The sequence below is a fragment of the Aphelocoma coerulescens genome, chromosome 2 (assembly GCF_041296385.1).
Source record: "Aphelocoma coerulescens isolate FSJ_1873_10779 chromosome 2, UR_Acoe_1.0, whole genome shotgun sequence".
In the NCBI taxonomy this organism is placed as follows: domain Eukaryota; kingdom Metazoa; phylum Chordata; class Aves; order Passeriformes; family Corvidae; genus Aphelocoma; species Aphelocoma coerulescens.
Genome location: NC_091015.1, coordinates 159,916,555 through 159,934,204, shown reverse-complemented (window position 1 = coordinate 159,934,204; position 17,650 = coordinate 159,916,555). Strand labels below are relative to the sequence as shown.

The 17,650-nt window shown below is 39.4% G+C and overlaps 1 protein-coding gene across 1 annotated transcript in view; it reads left to right on the top strand.

Annotated features, from left to right (window-relative positions):
* The window catches only part of KCNQ3 (potassium voltage-gated channel subfamily Q member 3), a 199,047-nt gene extending 188,595 nt beyond the window's left edge, over window positions 1-10,452 (top strand). Inside the window, exons 13-15 of the mRNA XM_069005499.1 lie at window positions 1,535-1,633; window positions 3,334-3,418; window positions 4,310-10,452. Coding sequence (XP_068861600.1) covers window positions 1,535-1,633; window positions 3,334-3,418; window positions 4,310-5,047 — 922 coding nt within the window. The 3' untranslated portion in view covers window positions 5,048-10,452. The remainder of the gene's footprint in view (window positions 1-1,534; window positions 1,634-3,333; window positions 3,419-4,309) is intronic.
* The last annotated feature ends 7,198 nt before the right edge of the window (window positions 10,453-17,650 follow it).

Genomic DNA, 17,650 nt, shown 5'->3' with positions numbered 1-17,650 from the left:
ATCAGGATCAAGTTTCTCTCCTCCCCATTTTACAGATGGTCAATTAAAATCAATAGTTTCTCTCCATGAGCTTTTCCTTGGGCTGGATTCTCTGCTGACCTGTACCTAGTGAAGCACACCATAAAAGTACAAAAATTACATCAGCACAGAAGGTTTCACATCCCCTTCACTCAGGTGTAATTGACATATCTGAAAAAAATTTGGAATTTCAGGCCTCATTATTCATGTGCAATCTGCCCCCACATCTGTTTCCACAGAAGTGGTTCATTGTTATGTGCTTTTGAGGCACATCTACAAAACTTTGTGCTGCTTGTACCATGAGCCATGAGCCCAGGCCAGAGCTTGGGGGTGTAAACTTGTGTGGGGCTGAGCCCATGTGTGTGCAGATGTGTGTGCAGATGTGTGGAGCTCTCTGTGCTCAGTCTCTGCTCAGCACATTCCCTGAGGCCCTCAGTGACTCTGAACAGCAAAATGCCACATAAACACCTTCATTTCTCTCAAGAATGGGCTGACGGAGTGCAACTCTTGCTGCACATTTGGGCCTTGTCTGGACTTATTTTGGCTTTGAAAGGCTGAAATCTTACTGAAATCTCTGATCCTTCAGCTGAACTTTGTAATTTCTTATTTCAAAGTGATTTTCCAGGCAGTGGGCTATCTCTTTTTCAAGTATATAACACGTCTGTCAGCAATGCCTGGGGACCAAGCCAAGATCTAGCTGGCCTCGTGAGGCTTGCCTGGAGCTTTTTCTAGTTACATTTTCAAAACTCCATGGGGCATTGTGAAACAATGCAAGGTATCTGCATGGGTTGTCCAATAACACAGATAACTGTGGATTAGTGCTGATTGATATGTGGTCATTTTGGGGTGTGGGCTGAATAAACAGAGACTTACTTGCACCTGAGCAGTTGGATGTGACAAATGAAAGAATATTCCATGTAGTAAAAGAGTGTAATTACATGTGCTGGAGCATTCCAAACAATCTTTCTGCTTTTGTGCCAAATAAAAAATCAAGCAGGCTTCCTTGTGCAACTTCATTTAAAGTTATGTTTTTCAAGCCAAAAGAATAATTAGTAAAGACAAAAATATTGCTGACAGTTAGCAACAACAACTGACAGAATGTTATTGGTTTATTAAGAATGACAGAAATTCTACCTTTTGCCAAGTTCTGTTTTTCAGTACCCTGCACAAAATCTGATGGGTCTCCTGACATTTTTAAAAGCAGCTGTTATTGGATATTTTTTGACAATCATGCTGTTTGGTTCCTTCGAAGGAAAAGAAGTCATGTGTTTCAAATGCTAAAGTTTGGAAACAGTGAGCTAGAGAATTATTTAATTACCATTAAATTACCAGGTAATTGCAATTCAGTGCATTGATTGTGTACCCAGAAGAGAGTAGATACATCATGACCTTCAATATATTACCAAATCAACAAGTGCTTCCTTTTTGAATCTTTGCTTCAGAGATGCACAGCATATTCTGTCATGTGATAGCATTTGGAGAAGGACTTACACAGTTGAACTCTTCTTTTTTCCAGAGTAGATATGATTTTTACACCTGGACCTCCATCTACTCCCAAGCATAAGAAATCCCAAAAGGGAGGAGCTTTTTCTTATCCTTCACAACAGTCTCCCAGGTGAATTCTTTTATACCTAGTATTTAGCACAGCCCAGTACAGAAATGAAAAGTTTATTCATTCCAATAAGCATGATCTTTGTTCATCCACTGTTATAGTAATGATACTGAGAGAATATGTTGCTATGAGATACATATGGGTAAACACTGAGCCAGAAAGTCACTAGCTTCCCTAAGAAAAATGTGTGATGGAAATCTGAACAATGGCTTTTTAATTGTCCAGCTCACCTCCTCCACAGTTTGAAAATATGGTTTTAAATTAAATACATGCATTTGATTGCTGATGTGCTAAATTTCTAACATTCAACTTGTAAAGCTGCTTAAAAGCTCAATAAAAATCACCAACAGTTTGAAAGTAAACTAATTATCTTCTTGAAGAGAAAAAAGCCCCACCAAATGGCAAGCAGAGGTTTTTAATGCTGCTGCTTTTAAACCAATGATTGGTGAGAGATACTTAAAATGAATTGTAATGCCAGATTTCTGGGTGTGAAAATTGCACCATATTATTGTATTGCTGCATTCCACATAGAAAAAATTCAATAATAAATGACATTTCTGTTGTTTTCAACTATCAATCTGTCAATAAATATCCATCAAGAGCCACACAAGACCATCAACAATCTGTCTCCAAAGCTGTTGTGATTGCTCAGAACAAAGGCAATCTTACAGAAAATAAATTATCCCACACAGGGAAAAATCTGAAACGAAGTAAATGTGAAGACAGAGACCTAAGTAAATGGAAGAGACAATGATCACCTGGGGAGGAAAGCAGATTGCAAAAACTGCCTGAGTCCATATCACCAATAACCCAATGTGGAAAATCTGACATATTTTAGTTATAGATTTTGTTCTAGTAAGATTTATTCATGGCTATATTTTGGCTTTTGTCAGAAAGAGAAGAATTGGACATGATAAAAGTTTTAGGGTATATTTGTTCCAAATCATGTGAAAGAGAAAGTGCTCAGAAATTGTTTTTCTAGACTTTGACATAGGTTGTGGAAGACACTGATTCCTTTGAGGTTGGTTTGGAAACCATTTGATAAAGGTTTAACTTGATCATGAGCATCCTAGATCCCATGAAGTTATAAATCAAATCTCTTTAGTTAGACATCATCTTCTTACCTAATGAATTTGGTCCATCTTATGGACAGGCAGGAAGAAATTGCATAGATGAAAAACCTTTTCTGGAATCAGCTTAAAATGTCCAGACCAGACTGTCTCTTTTCAGCATTTCCAATCTCTGACACTTACTATTTGATATAATGAAATTGAGAAAAAAACACACTCATCCTAGAAACTCAGATTCAGTCTCCAGAGACACTAATTATAAAGAATTAGATTTAAAAACACATGGCCATCTGTAGACCCACTAACTGCACTATCTCTATAATTTTCACAAACCTGAAATTATTCCAACAAGCTGGAGAATAATTTAAATTTTATTTTGAACTTCTGGGGCTTTTTAATCTTTATCTTAAACTTGAACAACAAAAAAATTAAATTAAAAATCAAGATTATATATTTTAGGAATGCATTAGCATCACAGAGTAGACTTTCACTCCTATTTGAATAAACAACTAAAAGGGCTCCAAGGATCTGTATGAATAAATCAATAAGATGGTGATTCTTATTTCTGATATAAATTGCTTATTGTGATGTAAAGAAATATTGAACACTAATAGAGTTATTTATTTTTTGTAGAAATGAACCATATGTAGCCAAAGCCTCTACAGCTGATACTGAAGACCAAAGTATGATGGGCAAATTTGTTAAAGTTGAGAGACAGGTAGGTAATTTCATGACAAGGATGGAGGCTGAGATGCTTGTTCAGACATGAAAGAACTGGCATAAATTCTGTATGACTCTGGCTGACCCAGGCAGAATTTTGCTGCTGATGGTGAAGACTCACAGAGATCTTGTTCTAATGATCACAAAACTGTGTTGCTAGTTTTTCATGAAAGAATTTACTTATCTGGGAAGTGTGCATTTTGAAACTTGTTGAATCAATGTCACTATGTGTGGCAGAAAATCCTAACCACGATGTTGAAGTGGGACATTTTCATTCCTTTAACTTCTATACTCCTCACATCTGGTGTTTGTTGTGAGAAAGCCCTTTTTCTGCAGGGTCTGGCTCTCAAAATGATTGTCCACTCTTGTACCCTATCCAAAAGAGAAAGGAAATTAGTCATGATATGTTAACCCCGATGTTGTGGGACTATTAGGTGGTGTTAGGCCATAGGTTGGACTCAATGATCTCAAAGGTCTTTTCCAAACTAGACGATCCTGTGATTCTGTGATTAAGAGTTAGAGAAAAGGTCTGTATGCAAAGGTAATTCCATATATTGAATTTTGGTAATAGCTGTTTACCATTGGTATCAACACTTTGCTCTAAAGTTATCGAGTCCTGTTGGATACTGGACTGTTAAATATCCAGCAACACTAAGAATTTTTTTGGCACAGTTAATAGGGATGGGTGTTCATAATCTGAGGCAGCTAGAGGATAAGATGTCATCCAGTTCAGCCCAGCTTCTGAGGGAAGGTCATGGTTATCCTGTACATGCCTCCATGACCAATAAAGATGGCAGCACACCATTGCTGGGAGCAGTGCACCTACAGAATCATGGACTCTTTTTGAACAACTGACTTGAGGCAATATCATGACATTGGTATTTTTCAGGTAAATGACATGGGGAAGAAACTGGATTTCCTTGTTGATATGCATATGCATCATATGGAACAGCTGCAGATCCAAGTTGCTGAGATAAGTCCATTGAAAGAAACCGCTTCTCCTGCAAGGGAGAAGAGAGAAGAAAACAAATATTCTGAATTAAAAACAATAATATATAAATACACTGAGCAGTGTTCTCGTGAAACTCCTTACAACTTCCAGCAGGTTCCAGTCAACAAAGTCAGCCCCTATGGTTTCTCAGCACGGGGTCATATGACTCACTCACAACCTTTATCAATAGGTGGGCAAAGCTCTGGCAAACTGCAAGCCACACCTTCCTCAACTTCATATGCAGAAAGGCCAACAGTTTTGCCTATATTTACATTAATGGACTCCCAGGTTAGCTACCATTCCCAAGGGGACCTTCAAAGCCCTTACTCAGATAAGGTGTCTCCGAGGCAGAGAAGGAGCCTAACGAGAGACAGCGATACTCCATTGTCCCTTCTCTCTGTCAACCATGAGGAACTCGAGCGCTCCCCAAGTGGCTTCAGCATCTCCCAAGAGAGAGACGATTTCCCCTTTGGCCCCAACGGGGGATCAGCATGGATGAGAGAGAAACGCTACCTAGCAGAGGGGGAGACAGACACAGACACAGACCCTTTCACACCAAGTGGCTCTATGCCCTTGTCCTCTACAGGAGATGGGATTTCAGATTCAATATGGACCCCTTCAAACAAGCCAGTTTAAAAGTGCGTGTGGGGGCAGTCACTGGTTGACTTCTCCTTGTAATGTAAGCATACTTTGTATATCTCACTTACTCTACACCCAAAGCTTACTAGTTCAAAACACCAATGGCTGCATAAGATGCATGTGATATTAGTGGTAGTCATTCTGCACCATTTCATACAATTTACTAATGCAGTTTTTTTCATGCTACCAAAACTAAGGAGCTTAGTTTTGAGCATGGTTTGCATGACTTTGCCCTATATAAATGGTACAGCTGATTTCTTCTATGATACATATCTATCTGATACTCTTCAATACAACAATGGTGAATTGATAACAGACAAGATACAGTGGTCCTTGCTACATTTTGTAAACAGAGCAGCAAAATAAAAATATATTCAGAAGCAATATCCCTTTGTGGAAAGATAATGTCTGAATCATTTTCCAATATAAACAAATCTATCTCTAATCAACCAAGCCAAGAATTTCTAATATCGAAAGCAGGGAAAAAGCTGAGTCAAAGTATGACCTTATTGAAATGTTTTTGTGAAATAAATATTTCTCATGTGATCTCTTATATAATTACCCCTGAAATACAATGTTGAAATGAAATTAAGCATAGGGCTTTAAATCATCAAAGCCACCTCCTGGGATTGATCATAGGTATTTATTTATTGTAAATTGCAAATAGAAATCCCTCAAACTACTTCAAAAATCTTCACTAGTGTTTATAAAATTGCTCAAAGTAAGATTATAATGATGTTTCTTAGAAAATCTTTTGCTAAGTCTGTTTGCTACTTATGGGGCCAAATTTTCTTTCTGTTCCAAAAATAAGGTTGTTCAGTGTAGGGAAGTCCAGGTTTACACACTCTACTCTTCTATTGACTTAGGTGCTGCTAAGTAAGATGCATAATGTAACTCAGCCTCAGTTTCCCAGTCTGTTAAGTGTGAGTTACACTTCCACACATGCTCACAGGTTGAAAGGCTCAATTCTCTAATACTTTCCAAGTGCTTTGAGCTCCTCAGATGTGCAGAAAATTGCTATTCTGTTCCCTGCAAGTCCCACAGTGTGAGATTTTGCCAGGATCTCTTTCTCTTTGTTTACCTTTTCTCTTGGAAATGGAGTGCTCCAAATCCATGAATGTGTGCTATATTTAAGATTAATGTATGAATAAATAATCATCATTTTTTTCACGTGTCCCTGAGCAACAGAGAGATAAGTATGCTCCCTGGGCCTCAGCCAAATATTTTTTCATAGAAGATGGAAATTATTGAGGAGACCAGAAGAATCACTGGACCACTGGAAAGAAATGAATCAAAGGTCTCACCATTACAGTGGGAATGTAGTATCTGTAAAGCCAGTAAAACTAGCATATTCGAATATCCTATGCCGGTCTTACCTGGTGTGAGCAAAGGTGTCCATGCAATAGCATCCATGATGCTGTCTTTACAGCAGGTGGGAAATGAAGCAGTACAGTCTGTGAGCACAGTGTACAGGAACCAAGGCACACATCAACTTTGGGATGAGATTAATCTCACCTTTAACTCAGTTATCTACAATGACCAAATGTCTACCAGCTTCAAAGAGAGCAGAGGGTGACTTGCTCAGATGTCAGATGATCAGAGATCACACAGTCAATGGGAAGGCTCTCACCTCTCCCCCACTGATCCAAGGAGCATCCTCTCTGCCATGGCTCATCCCCACCTCATGTCCAGAATGACCTCGTCACTCCATGTGATTTCCCCATTGTGGCCAGGACACTGACTAACAAAGACACAAGGATTTAGCCCAAGTAAGATGTTAGAAAAGGGGCTTTCTGTAGAGACTGCTTGTATTACGCTGCAGCTGCACAACTGAGCACCCCTGGCACATCCAATCTGCGCACAAGAACACATTACTGGGCTTCCCAGTGTTTACTGGGTACTGCAAAGCCCTGGACAGAGAGTGCTCCAGTCCATATTTTGTTGGGTTTTTCCCACCATAGTAAACTTCTTGTTTAATGCCTCAGTATTGTTGAGGTCTCATAACAGTCCTTCCATCCAGGGAGCTTCTGCTCTTTCCCAGATGCGAGCATTGCCTTCATCTTCATTGTTTGTTCTCTATTGGAAGAGACATCTAAAGGATTAGGATCTTCTTACTTCATCTGCTTCTTCAGCTAAATCATGATTCATCTTTCTGGAAACAGATCTTCAGGAAAAACAAACTGCTGTTGTTACCGGATTAAATAATGCAGACCAGTTACAGCCTTTGAAGACTGGGCTGAGTCCATGGAGCTGTTCTGAAGCCAGTAAATATGATGGTATGAGGCACAATTTTGGTAATTACTTAATTGACAAAATAGCATTGATCTGAAAGATAATCTGTGTTTTGCACAGTTTTGTGGCAAAATTAGCAAAGAATAAAACTACATTACCATAGTGTAATTCATTTTGATTTAGCATAATGAGAAGAATTCTTTGGCCATCAGTGATTCTTAGAAATACCTGCATTGTACCTGCTGCAGGCTTTCTGAAATAGTAATAGATGTCTGTGGCAACTTGTGAGATTCAGCCCTCACATGCCAAGAGAACGAAAAAGAATGAAAAATTATTTTAATATTGCTACACTTCTGAAGTTGGTGTAAGTATGTGCTAGACAAACCTGCTTCAGTTTTCTTACATGTCAAGGGCCTGTCATTCCTACTGATTTCGTCTGAGTTTGGTCCTTCTTAAAGTGCTTTCTAAATGTGAGCAATCAAAAATCAAGGCAGCCAAAAAGCAGGTGCAGTCTGAGAAACTTGTTTGTGGCTGCCTTTGACAGTTGCTATGCCATGCAGCTCCCTGTCCAATTCCCACTGAAATTCTTCAGTTCAGGTTTCTGTTCTCTTCCATGACAGCTCATATAAAAGGAATCTTTTCTCAATATTAAACCTGGCTGAAAATCCATAAATAGCCTCATTATAAAGGTATGTTCTTTCCAAGACAAAATCCAAGAGACTTGGATGAATATTCACATGCACACAGAGTGCATCCTCAGAGAAAGTGGAATTTGGGCTGATCTGCACTGTGCACACTTAGCAGCTGAACTGTCTTGAAGTTAGTGTTTTCTATGGCATGTAATATGTATTTGAAACATGCAGCTTAAAGGTGTCAGGTCAGGTATTTGTAGCCACAACATGAAATTTTAATGATGCCAGAAAAATCTGCCTCTTCTTAAAAAGTACTGGTGATAAACTCAGCAAGCTCCTCTGCAGTGGACATCTGTGGTTCCTGTGAAGGAGATCCAAGAAATGAGACAAGGCAGATCTGATTATCTTATTTTAATATTTATTTATTCTTTTTGGCACTGAAACCAGTCACTGCTCTGTTCATATGGGTGCTGCTCTTAGCAGCTCTCTTCCCTTTACATCATCAGGATTAAAAATAGGGCATCCATCAGTTCTGCTGCTTGTGCTGACAACAGATACATGTCAAGGTGAGATCTGGAGACCATTCCTGATCTGGGATATGCACACAAACATCATCAGACTCCAATCATGATGAGTCCAGGGAGCGCATCCACCTTAGAACTGTGGTTTATGTGCCTGCCATAGATACTGGAGAAAGCAAAACAAACTATGTGGGATCCCAGTAACATTAAGAAGGTCAGGACCTGCTTCCACACACAAGGAATCTCTATTCACAATTTCATTTGAGAGAGGCATCTGGGTCAATAATAACTTTTTTAATAGGAATTAATTAGATTTATACCTCCTTCTTCTGCATGATGTTTCAGTTTAAGAGTTATCTCTTTGGGTCAGATCTTTCTAGCATCCCAACTGACTCTAACACTTTGTTTACATGTAGTTAACATTAACAAGTATCAATGACTTTGATGACTCAACTCATTTCAGGCCTTGAGATATCTTCCATAATTAGAAAGTGTGAAGCTTTTCTCTGCTCTCCTTGAAGTTAGAAACCTTCTCAGAGTGATGCACTGGGAGCACGGCTGGGTTCTAATCTGCCTTTATTTATGAATTGCCTTGTGAAGGACAGCACTGATCTGGAGACATTTTTCTTGGCTACATTTTTAGACTGATTTTCAATCCCTAACAAATGCCACATGTCTGGAAGTTTTCAAAAATGTGAATCTGTGTTTACATTGTGTGCCTTTCTTTGCAGCATTATTATCAATTAAGCTTCCTCACTTTAGATGCAAACCAGGAATATTTGATTAAGGCAGAAGTGAATGCTTAGTTGAAGCAGGAAGGTATGGTAAATGTGGTTTGTGTTCTATTTAAGGAGCTGGCACTTAAAAAAAAAAATCTAGTCAGGTAATGGCTGTTGTACTTGCCTTGGCTTTTCCCTGCACTGAATTTATCAGTCTGGCTCCTATCAAAATAAAAGGGAATATAACCCATGGAGAGATTGATTAAAAAGTCCCTAAACTGACTTTGGCTGTATTTGCTCTGTTTTTATCTGTAATGTTGCTGCATTGTTATGGTCCATAGTGGAAATAGTTTAAAATTTTTCTGCTTCAAATGGTGTCCCAGGAGCGCTGCAAACTAAAGCCCACCTGAACCTGGGTATAGCAGGGCCGCTGCCTTGTGGCCTTCAGGAGAGCACCCAGGTCCAACCAGTTTGCAAGATCACAGCCTAAAGCAATCAGAAAATGCAGAGTAAGGAGCAAACTCATCCCTGCTGGGAGCCCAGCTGCTGCAGAAGTGTCACATCTGCTTCGGTGAGAACTAAATCTGTCTTGCCTACTGCAGAGCACGGGAGGAAAGAGCTGGATCTTGTCTCCTTGCCCCCCACAGCCCCCAGCACTAAGCTCTAGGTGCCTAAGAGCTGCAAACCTAAATTTCCTATGGCACCTCATGAATTTGGTGGAATGTCACTTTTTCAGGAGCCCAGATAAGCGTGAGTGTTCACTTTGAAGACTATTTTCAGAGGTGCAGAGGAAAAAGGGGCCATTTTCAAGTGTTTTTAGCTGGGCACTCTGGGAATGAAGGTCCTGGGTATCACTTTTGCTTCTGATTATTTGGGCTGTAAGATTTGATCCTTCCCAATTCAGCTTTGAGTAGCTTCCCTCTGAAGTTAAGTGAAGCAAAATACTGAAAATGGGATTCTATTTCCATCATGAAGAACACGCTGAGACTGAAGGTTACATAACCAACTGCATTTTGTTTTCTAGTTATGGCATCTTATTATTACTAGTATTTGTGCCTTGCTCACTGAAATTTTCTCCATGCTACAAAGATGCTTTTCAGATTCTGGCTGACAAGGGAACACGACTTTTATACAAGTGGCCTTTAGTGCTCTTTATAATATTATTTATTGTAATTTTTAAACTGTATGTGTAATTTCTATTCTGGCACTGTCCAATATTTGAACAAATTTAATATGTTTATTTCACTATATTATGCAAACAATACTTCTTAACTGATTTTTTTATGTTCTGTCTTTAAAAATTGCACCACTTATTAATAAATAGAAATTTCAATTATGATGTGGATGAATTTATTTTCATTTGTGATACCTTCACACATATTCAAAGAACACATTGTCAAATGTACCCCCAGCAGAGACATTGGCAAACACCCTTTTGACTTCATCTAGGCAGGACTAAACTCAGCTACAAGTAGGTTTTCTCTGGCTTCCACAGCCAGCCCTGTCAATACACAATAGATCCCATTATTTGAGACATCTTTTGATTTAGTGGCCATGTAATTTATATGGCTTTGAGCATACATGTGGGGAAAAACGAAAAGTGGGGAAAAATACATTCATATTGGAGACATTAATGAGCTAAAATATTATGAAATTGCAAACAAAATATACAGAGAACACAGTAATGGCACAAGCATAATCAGAATATCCCCTGCAGGGAATTTGCTTGAATTCAGCCCCTGGTTCTGCTGGTGCATTTCTGTGAGGTCCTGTGTCTGAATGAGACAGGAAGAGAAGTGAAACATCACCTCTTCCCAAAAATTTATCTGGGCAAAGAGAGGTATTTTTAAGGCATTCTCTGTCGCTTCAGTTTCATGGTTGTCACCAAGGAATCAGCTCTGCTGAGCACTTGAAACTAAAAAAAGGTTTTTTATTTTTTTGTGGTAGGTAAAATATTCAACATTCATGCCATGTCTTATTCCACTTCTAAATCACTGTAAAGTGAGAATAATTAAAAGATCCTTTAGAACTGCAATATTAAGTTGTAGTGCTTTTGAGTCTGTTTGTTTTAAATTATTCTATTTAAATAAAAATAATAACTAAATAAGAAATAAGGTGGTTGACAGGCTCTTACAGCCCAGTTCTATCTATTTTTTTTCCAAAGATTGACAGTTTGTGTTTTTTAAAGCTAATGCACCAGAGTGTGGAATTCTGAACCTTTTGGGGTTCAGGGTTTTTTCAAGTGTCTTCATTTTTTATAGATAATGTTAATCCATGTTATCATTGCTGCCTTAGCAGTGAATGTCCCAGCTTGAACTGAAGGGCTTGAACTGAACCCTGCAGCTGCCAGGCACAGCAATGACATTTGCCTGAGTATTTCACAGGCAGAACGAGTGAACCACTCAGTTTTTGTTGACCTGCACTGAAAGCTGTTGCATTAAAATTTCCCCTTGGTGTCACCCAAACACCAGAGCCTGACAAATTGCTGGATTTCAGTAAGGCACTGGGTCTGATCTTTTAAGAAATGGACTCTAAAATGGGAACAAGATGTGATACCTATTCTCAGACAAAGCCCTCCTTATATCCAGGGAGGTTTTCCCTCCTGCAGCCTGTGCTTATGTCTATATGGGATGCCTGGGATCCTATACAATGTCCCCCACCTAAGCAGAATAAGACTGGCTCAGCAGTTTAGAAAGGGTAAAAATTGAATCCAGTATGGCTCAAGCAACAGTGTCAGGAGTGGAACTTTCTCAGTGTATCCTTCTGTTTCTTTCTTTGCTGGATACTTTGATTTTTAAGACTTGCCAGGGTAAAATGGTTGCTTGATAAACATAGAGCATCCTCTTGGATCCCAGAGAAGGGATGGAATCAGGAAAGCCAAGCCCCATGGCAGAGAGCAGCAGGAGAGCTAGTCATTATTTAAAGAAATTGCCCTCCAAGATAATGACTGGTAGCCCAATGGGTTTGGGATAGCACCACAGTTTTTCTCCTGTTTCGTTGTGTCAGATGCAGATGGACAGCAGAATACAAAACAGGGATTGTGAAAAAAGGTGTAATATGTGCTATGAATGTTTTGGCAGACTTGATGGGATCAGTTACATGTCTGACACATATCCTATCAGAAATAAAATCACTTGATAATTTCTTAAATAGTTTTCTAAGTTCTGGGCTGTTGCAACTTCTCTGTATCTAATCAAAACTTTATGAAGATTTATATTTATGAATGCCAAGTGCTTGATGAGAAACTAACATCTGTGGAAGCCCTCAAGGAGCAGTGCATAGTATTGTGTGAAAATCTCATGTATTGTAACTCACACACTGGTAAGAAAACCACTAGGTTTTCTAGTGGCTTCTCACCACTACCCATTTTCACAATCTCCATGACTCCTTTTTTCCCAGTTTCTCTCCTTTTTCTCCCTCAAGAGCATGCTTGAATTCAAAAAAAAGTTTCACAATATCAGACACTTCAAAAGAAAGTGTTCTCTACTTTAGACTAATGAATATACAAAACATTCTTACTGAAAACAGTGTGTAGATTTTAATGCTCATTCTGTTCAGGATGTTCTGTGGTGTTAGTACCAATCTTAACAAAATGTTAATAAGAAAAATTAAAGAAAAATTTATTTAAATTGCAGGAACTATTTTCAGTTCTAAATACATTTTCTGAAATGGGAAAGAAGTTCTAGGAATGGGAATAAATACATGTTTATATATATAACTGTATATTTGGGGTACAACAAAGCAAAGTGCTTGGTCCTACACTTGGGTCAAAACAACCCCCTGCAGTGCTTCAGGTTGGGGGCAGAGTGGTTGGAAAGCTGCCCAGAGGAAAAGGCCCTGGGGGTGCTGGCTGACAGCAGCTGAACATGAGCCAGTGTGTGCCCAGGTAGGCAGAAGGTCAATGGCAGTGGGTCTGTATCAGCAATAGTGTGGCCAGCAGGGCCAGGGCAGTGACTGCCTCTGTACTCAGCACTGGTGAGGCCTCACCTCGAATCCTGTGTTCAGTTTTGGGCCCCTCACTGCGAGAAAAACATTGAGGGGCTGGAGAGTGTCCAGAGAGGGGCAATGGACCTGGGGAAGGGTCTGATGAGGAGCAGCTGAGGGAGTTGGGGATGTTCAGCCTGGAGAAAAGGAGGCTCAGGAGTGACCTTATTGCTCTCTACAACTCCCTGAAAGGAGGCTGTAGCCAGGGTGGGGGTCAGTCTCTTCTCCCAGGTAACAAGAAACAGGAAGAGAGGAAATAGCCTCAAGTTGTGCCAGGGGAGGTTTAGATTGGATATTTGGAATAACTTCTTCAATGGAAGGGTTGTCAAGCACTGGAACAGGCTGTCCAGGGAAGTGGTGGAATCACCCTACCTAGAGGTATGTAAAAAATGTGTAGGTGTGGCACTTGGGGATGTGGTTTAGTGGTGAACTTGGCAGTGCTGGGTTAATGGTTGAACTCCATGGTCTTAAAGTTCTTTTCCAGAATTAATAATTCTGTGGTTCTGTAAATAATTTTTCTTTTAGGAGAGGAAATGTTACTCTTCTGAAAAAGAATTGACAAAGAAACAGTATTACATTTAGAGAGTTGTCCTTAATAGAACTTGTGCAAAAATAAATAAAATAGAAGGATACTGGTAAAATCTGAAATTAAATCCAGGTGAAAGTAAACTTGATAGAGCTAGTACATTTCTTAATAAAATAAGCTAAATATCTTGTAAAACTGTAATGGTAGGGGACTAACAGAAAACTGTTGAAGTGCAATCAGGCTTTTTCAGAACAAATGGAATTTACACAATTGATACATTTCTAAACAAAGTTTATTAAACAATCACTCAAAGATGCTTTCATGGAAACATTTGCCACAGTAAAATGAAGTGTAACTGAAAATAAAGCTTCAATGCTCTGGAGTAAACTTTTGTTAAGTTTGCTTCTTTGTTCCCTATTTTAAAATGGCATTTCCTTCTCTCTTGCACGGCAGTATCTGATGAGAAAGAGGCACAGCTGGATATGTGTTTTCCAGGTAGGCAAATCAGACAGGTTTTCAAGGTGCTTTAGGTGCTACAGCGCTCCAGGTGCCACAGGTCATGGCAGAGATGGTTCATAGCCCAGGCAGGACGGAGGGTGTCCCTGAGGGCACTGTCACACCAGGACAGAGCAGGCGGGAGGGGAAGCGGGTTGGTGCCACTGGCTGAGGACACAGGGATGTATGGCTGGAGCTCTTGCAGTCACTCACACATACTGCAATTGCTGTAGAGAAATGTGTGCTTTTGATCACATCTAAGGGTCTAAGAAAAAGCCAGAAGGAGGAAATAGTGCATTGCTCTCACTCTGTGCTCTCAGCGCACATAGAGCTCCAACAGCCAGACTTCATTTTCTCCCTCCTTACCAGAATGTCACATCACTGTTCTCTCTCTTACAGATAAAGTACAGACATTTCCTTGAATTTGTGTTTCTTCAAATTGCATTAGTGGGGCCTTATCCTATGCAACCTTCAGCAAATGAATGCATTTACTGGGTAATTTATATTAATTATGTGCCTATACTGTGTTACTAAGAGACACTAAAAATGTCTTCTTTTCCTGGTCTGGATTTTGGGATGGTAGTTATGGACACAGTGCTGCCACACAAAGGGATGCTGGAAAAAGGAGGCATGTAAAGACTATACTCCTGAGAAAGCTACTTGCTCAGAGGGATTCTGAGTGAGAACACAGCATTGTCCCCAAGAGTCAAAGTTGGGGCTGAACAAAAGCCCCCTCCCGGGTCACCTGAGCATTGCTCGGCAGCTGAGGAAAGTTAAAATTACAGAGTCCCAGGGTAAAACACAGCATGAGGCAAAACCTGCTGAAAGTCTAATTATCCTCATAGGCAAACTTCAAACGGCTGGAAGTGATCCCAGCGCACACATTTTCCTGGCTATACCTGGTTTTGTCAGCTGTTACAGAGAGGACTTTCATCCCAGCCTTCTTGATGTGATATTGAGCAACTGATAATTAAGTCAGTAAAAATAAGTCTTGTCAAAGAAAAGATGTTTCCATCTTCCTCAAGCTGCAGCATTCAGTCACGAGTCATGAAAATTTTCCTTTTTTCACACCAGTGAATTCCATATAGAAATAAATAATATTAAATGCAGAGACACCCCACTGCATGTTTTTTTGTGAAAGGCAGAATAAAAGAAAACAAAGGTAAGATTGTGCATTCATGTGCACAGATGTGTGGGCATCTTATTTACCAGCCACAACTCTGTTAAACGTGGCTTCAGTTTCCTCGCAGCTTCTGAAGTTCTTGGTGAAGGCAGGAGTGTTGGACAGACAGACTTAGCCCATCCACACACTTAACATGGTCACTGAAGCACTTTTTATTTCATAAACCAACTATGAATCCACTTAACTTCCCTTTATTAATTGCTGTAAGGTCTTGAGTGATTTCACAAGTTGAAATGTTCAGTGGATTGTGGTAAAATTACTGAATGGACGATCACTGGCTCTTAACTGTGCTGCACCTAAACTCACTGATTTCAGAGGAATCATTTCCAGTCCACTGGAGTAAATGGGAGCAGAATTTGGCCCGCTGCTTCCAACAGTGATCATTTCTTGGATACTACTATACATTACTCAGCATCACTGAAATTGCCTTATGTCATTGCTCTGAGCAGATCTCTCTCCCTTCCTCACCACCTCACCGTGATTTTGGGCAATTTTTCCTGTTTGCCATTTTATTCCTTTTGAGGTTCCACACTTAAGATATAGTTCAGGCTTCATCTCTGCCCGCTTGACAATGTCCCTTGTTTGAACTGAAGGATGGCTGAAGCTTTACCAAAGGGGCTCACTCTTGACTACTTCTCACCATCAAAAGGTGGCATTGGTCTAATTGCAGTAAGCTGAGCTGTTCCTTTAAAAGGGAAAAAATCCTCCACAATTCAATTCTACTGCCAAAAGGAGCTTGCAATCCCCACCTGACCTGCCACAGAGCCTTTCCATGCGGGATTCAACAGACACTTTTTGTGCTTACGATTGTGTTACCTCTAGTTAGTCCTTCAGGGATTAGGATACCAATTTTCACAGGATTTTAAGGAAAGATTATCAAGCCTATCTGCTCAAAGTTTTTCACAAAGTGTTTATTAAGACCTGGCTATAACCTCCAGTTTAATATAGGCTCTGAAGATAATAATCTCTATCAGGAGAAATCAGGTAAGTTGATATTACCTATTCCAGATCTTGGTGGTTTCACTTGTACTTGGAGGAAAGCATTTTGGCTGTTCTATTAATGCTCAGTGGAAATGTAGCAAATTAAATGTATTTTTATTAAATGTATACTTATTTAATTTTACTGCATTTTTACACAAAAAAAATCTGAACTTAAGAAGTAATTGTTTCATTGTGATGAAGCATGCTGTTGTAACACAGTCATGTTTTCACATTAACTTGAAATATTTCTTCAGACTTGGTGGATGATGGTGTGCTTAAAATGAGGGATGACCTTTAGATGTTGCAACTGAATGAAGGTAAGGAAATTCATACTCAAGGACTTTCCTCTTTTATTTCTTTGTTCTCTTAATTTCTGTTCCACTCTGTTAAGCATGAAGACATGAGGAAACTGCTGGAGTGCACTATATTTGTACAGGAAAAATGAAAACAATTCAAACTTCATGGTTACCTGCCACATTAAAATGAGTTCTCCTGAAGCATAGCTAATAAACACATTGGTTTCAGATTGCTGTTAACCCAGAGTAACAGAGAGGGATTTAATACCAGGTCTTCATGCATGTATAAAGGTAATCTGAACTGGATTAAAAGCTCCAATTTAGCAATTCAGGGAACTCTGGATCAAAAGTTCTAAATAAAATGGATTCTACTAATATCATTCAGCTTAAAATAGCAGAGGAGGATTATAACATCCAGTAAAGTCGAAGGAGAATTTATAACCAAAGGCTTGAGCTTCTGCCTTTATCAGAAGGAAAACCTTCTCTGAGTCAGTTTATGGGATTTTTCTGCCTGCTCAGGGCTGTGAGCACCGGCGCCTTCAGTGCCTGTGAATCTCAGCTCAGTCTGAAATGGAAACGATGATTTTGATCTGGAGGACAATGTGGGTTTCATATTTGCAATCTGGACATGTATTTCAGTCATCGCAGTGGTGTCACTTCAAGAGAGATACAGTTACAAAGTAATAAAGACTTGTCCCTGATAAATAAAAATTGGATTTCAGATAACCAGAGTAACGCAAATGTGACGTGTATTGCAAGAGTTAATATTACCAATATTCACATTGCTGAGAGATAAGGTATTTCAGGCAGCAGTTCTAGCAATATTTGTCACACATGGTTTTGAAATTTATTTGGATAGCACAAATTTCAGAGAGTTAATGCCAGAAAAAGATTTTGGGAAGCAGCTAAAAGCTAATGCTTCAAATTTAAATCAAAGCCTCTGCCAAATGAGGAACAAGGGTAGTCCATTGTGGACTGATATCCCTAGTACTAAGATTTATCTGTAATTTCTTTTTAAGCATCTTGTGCTG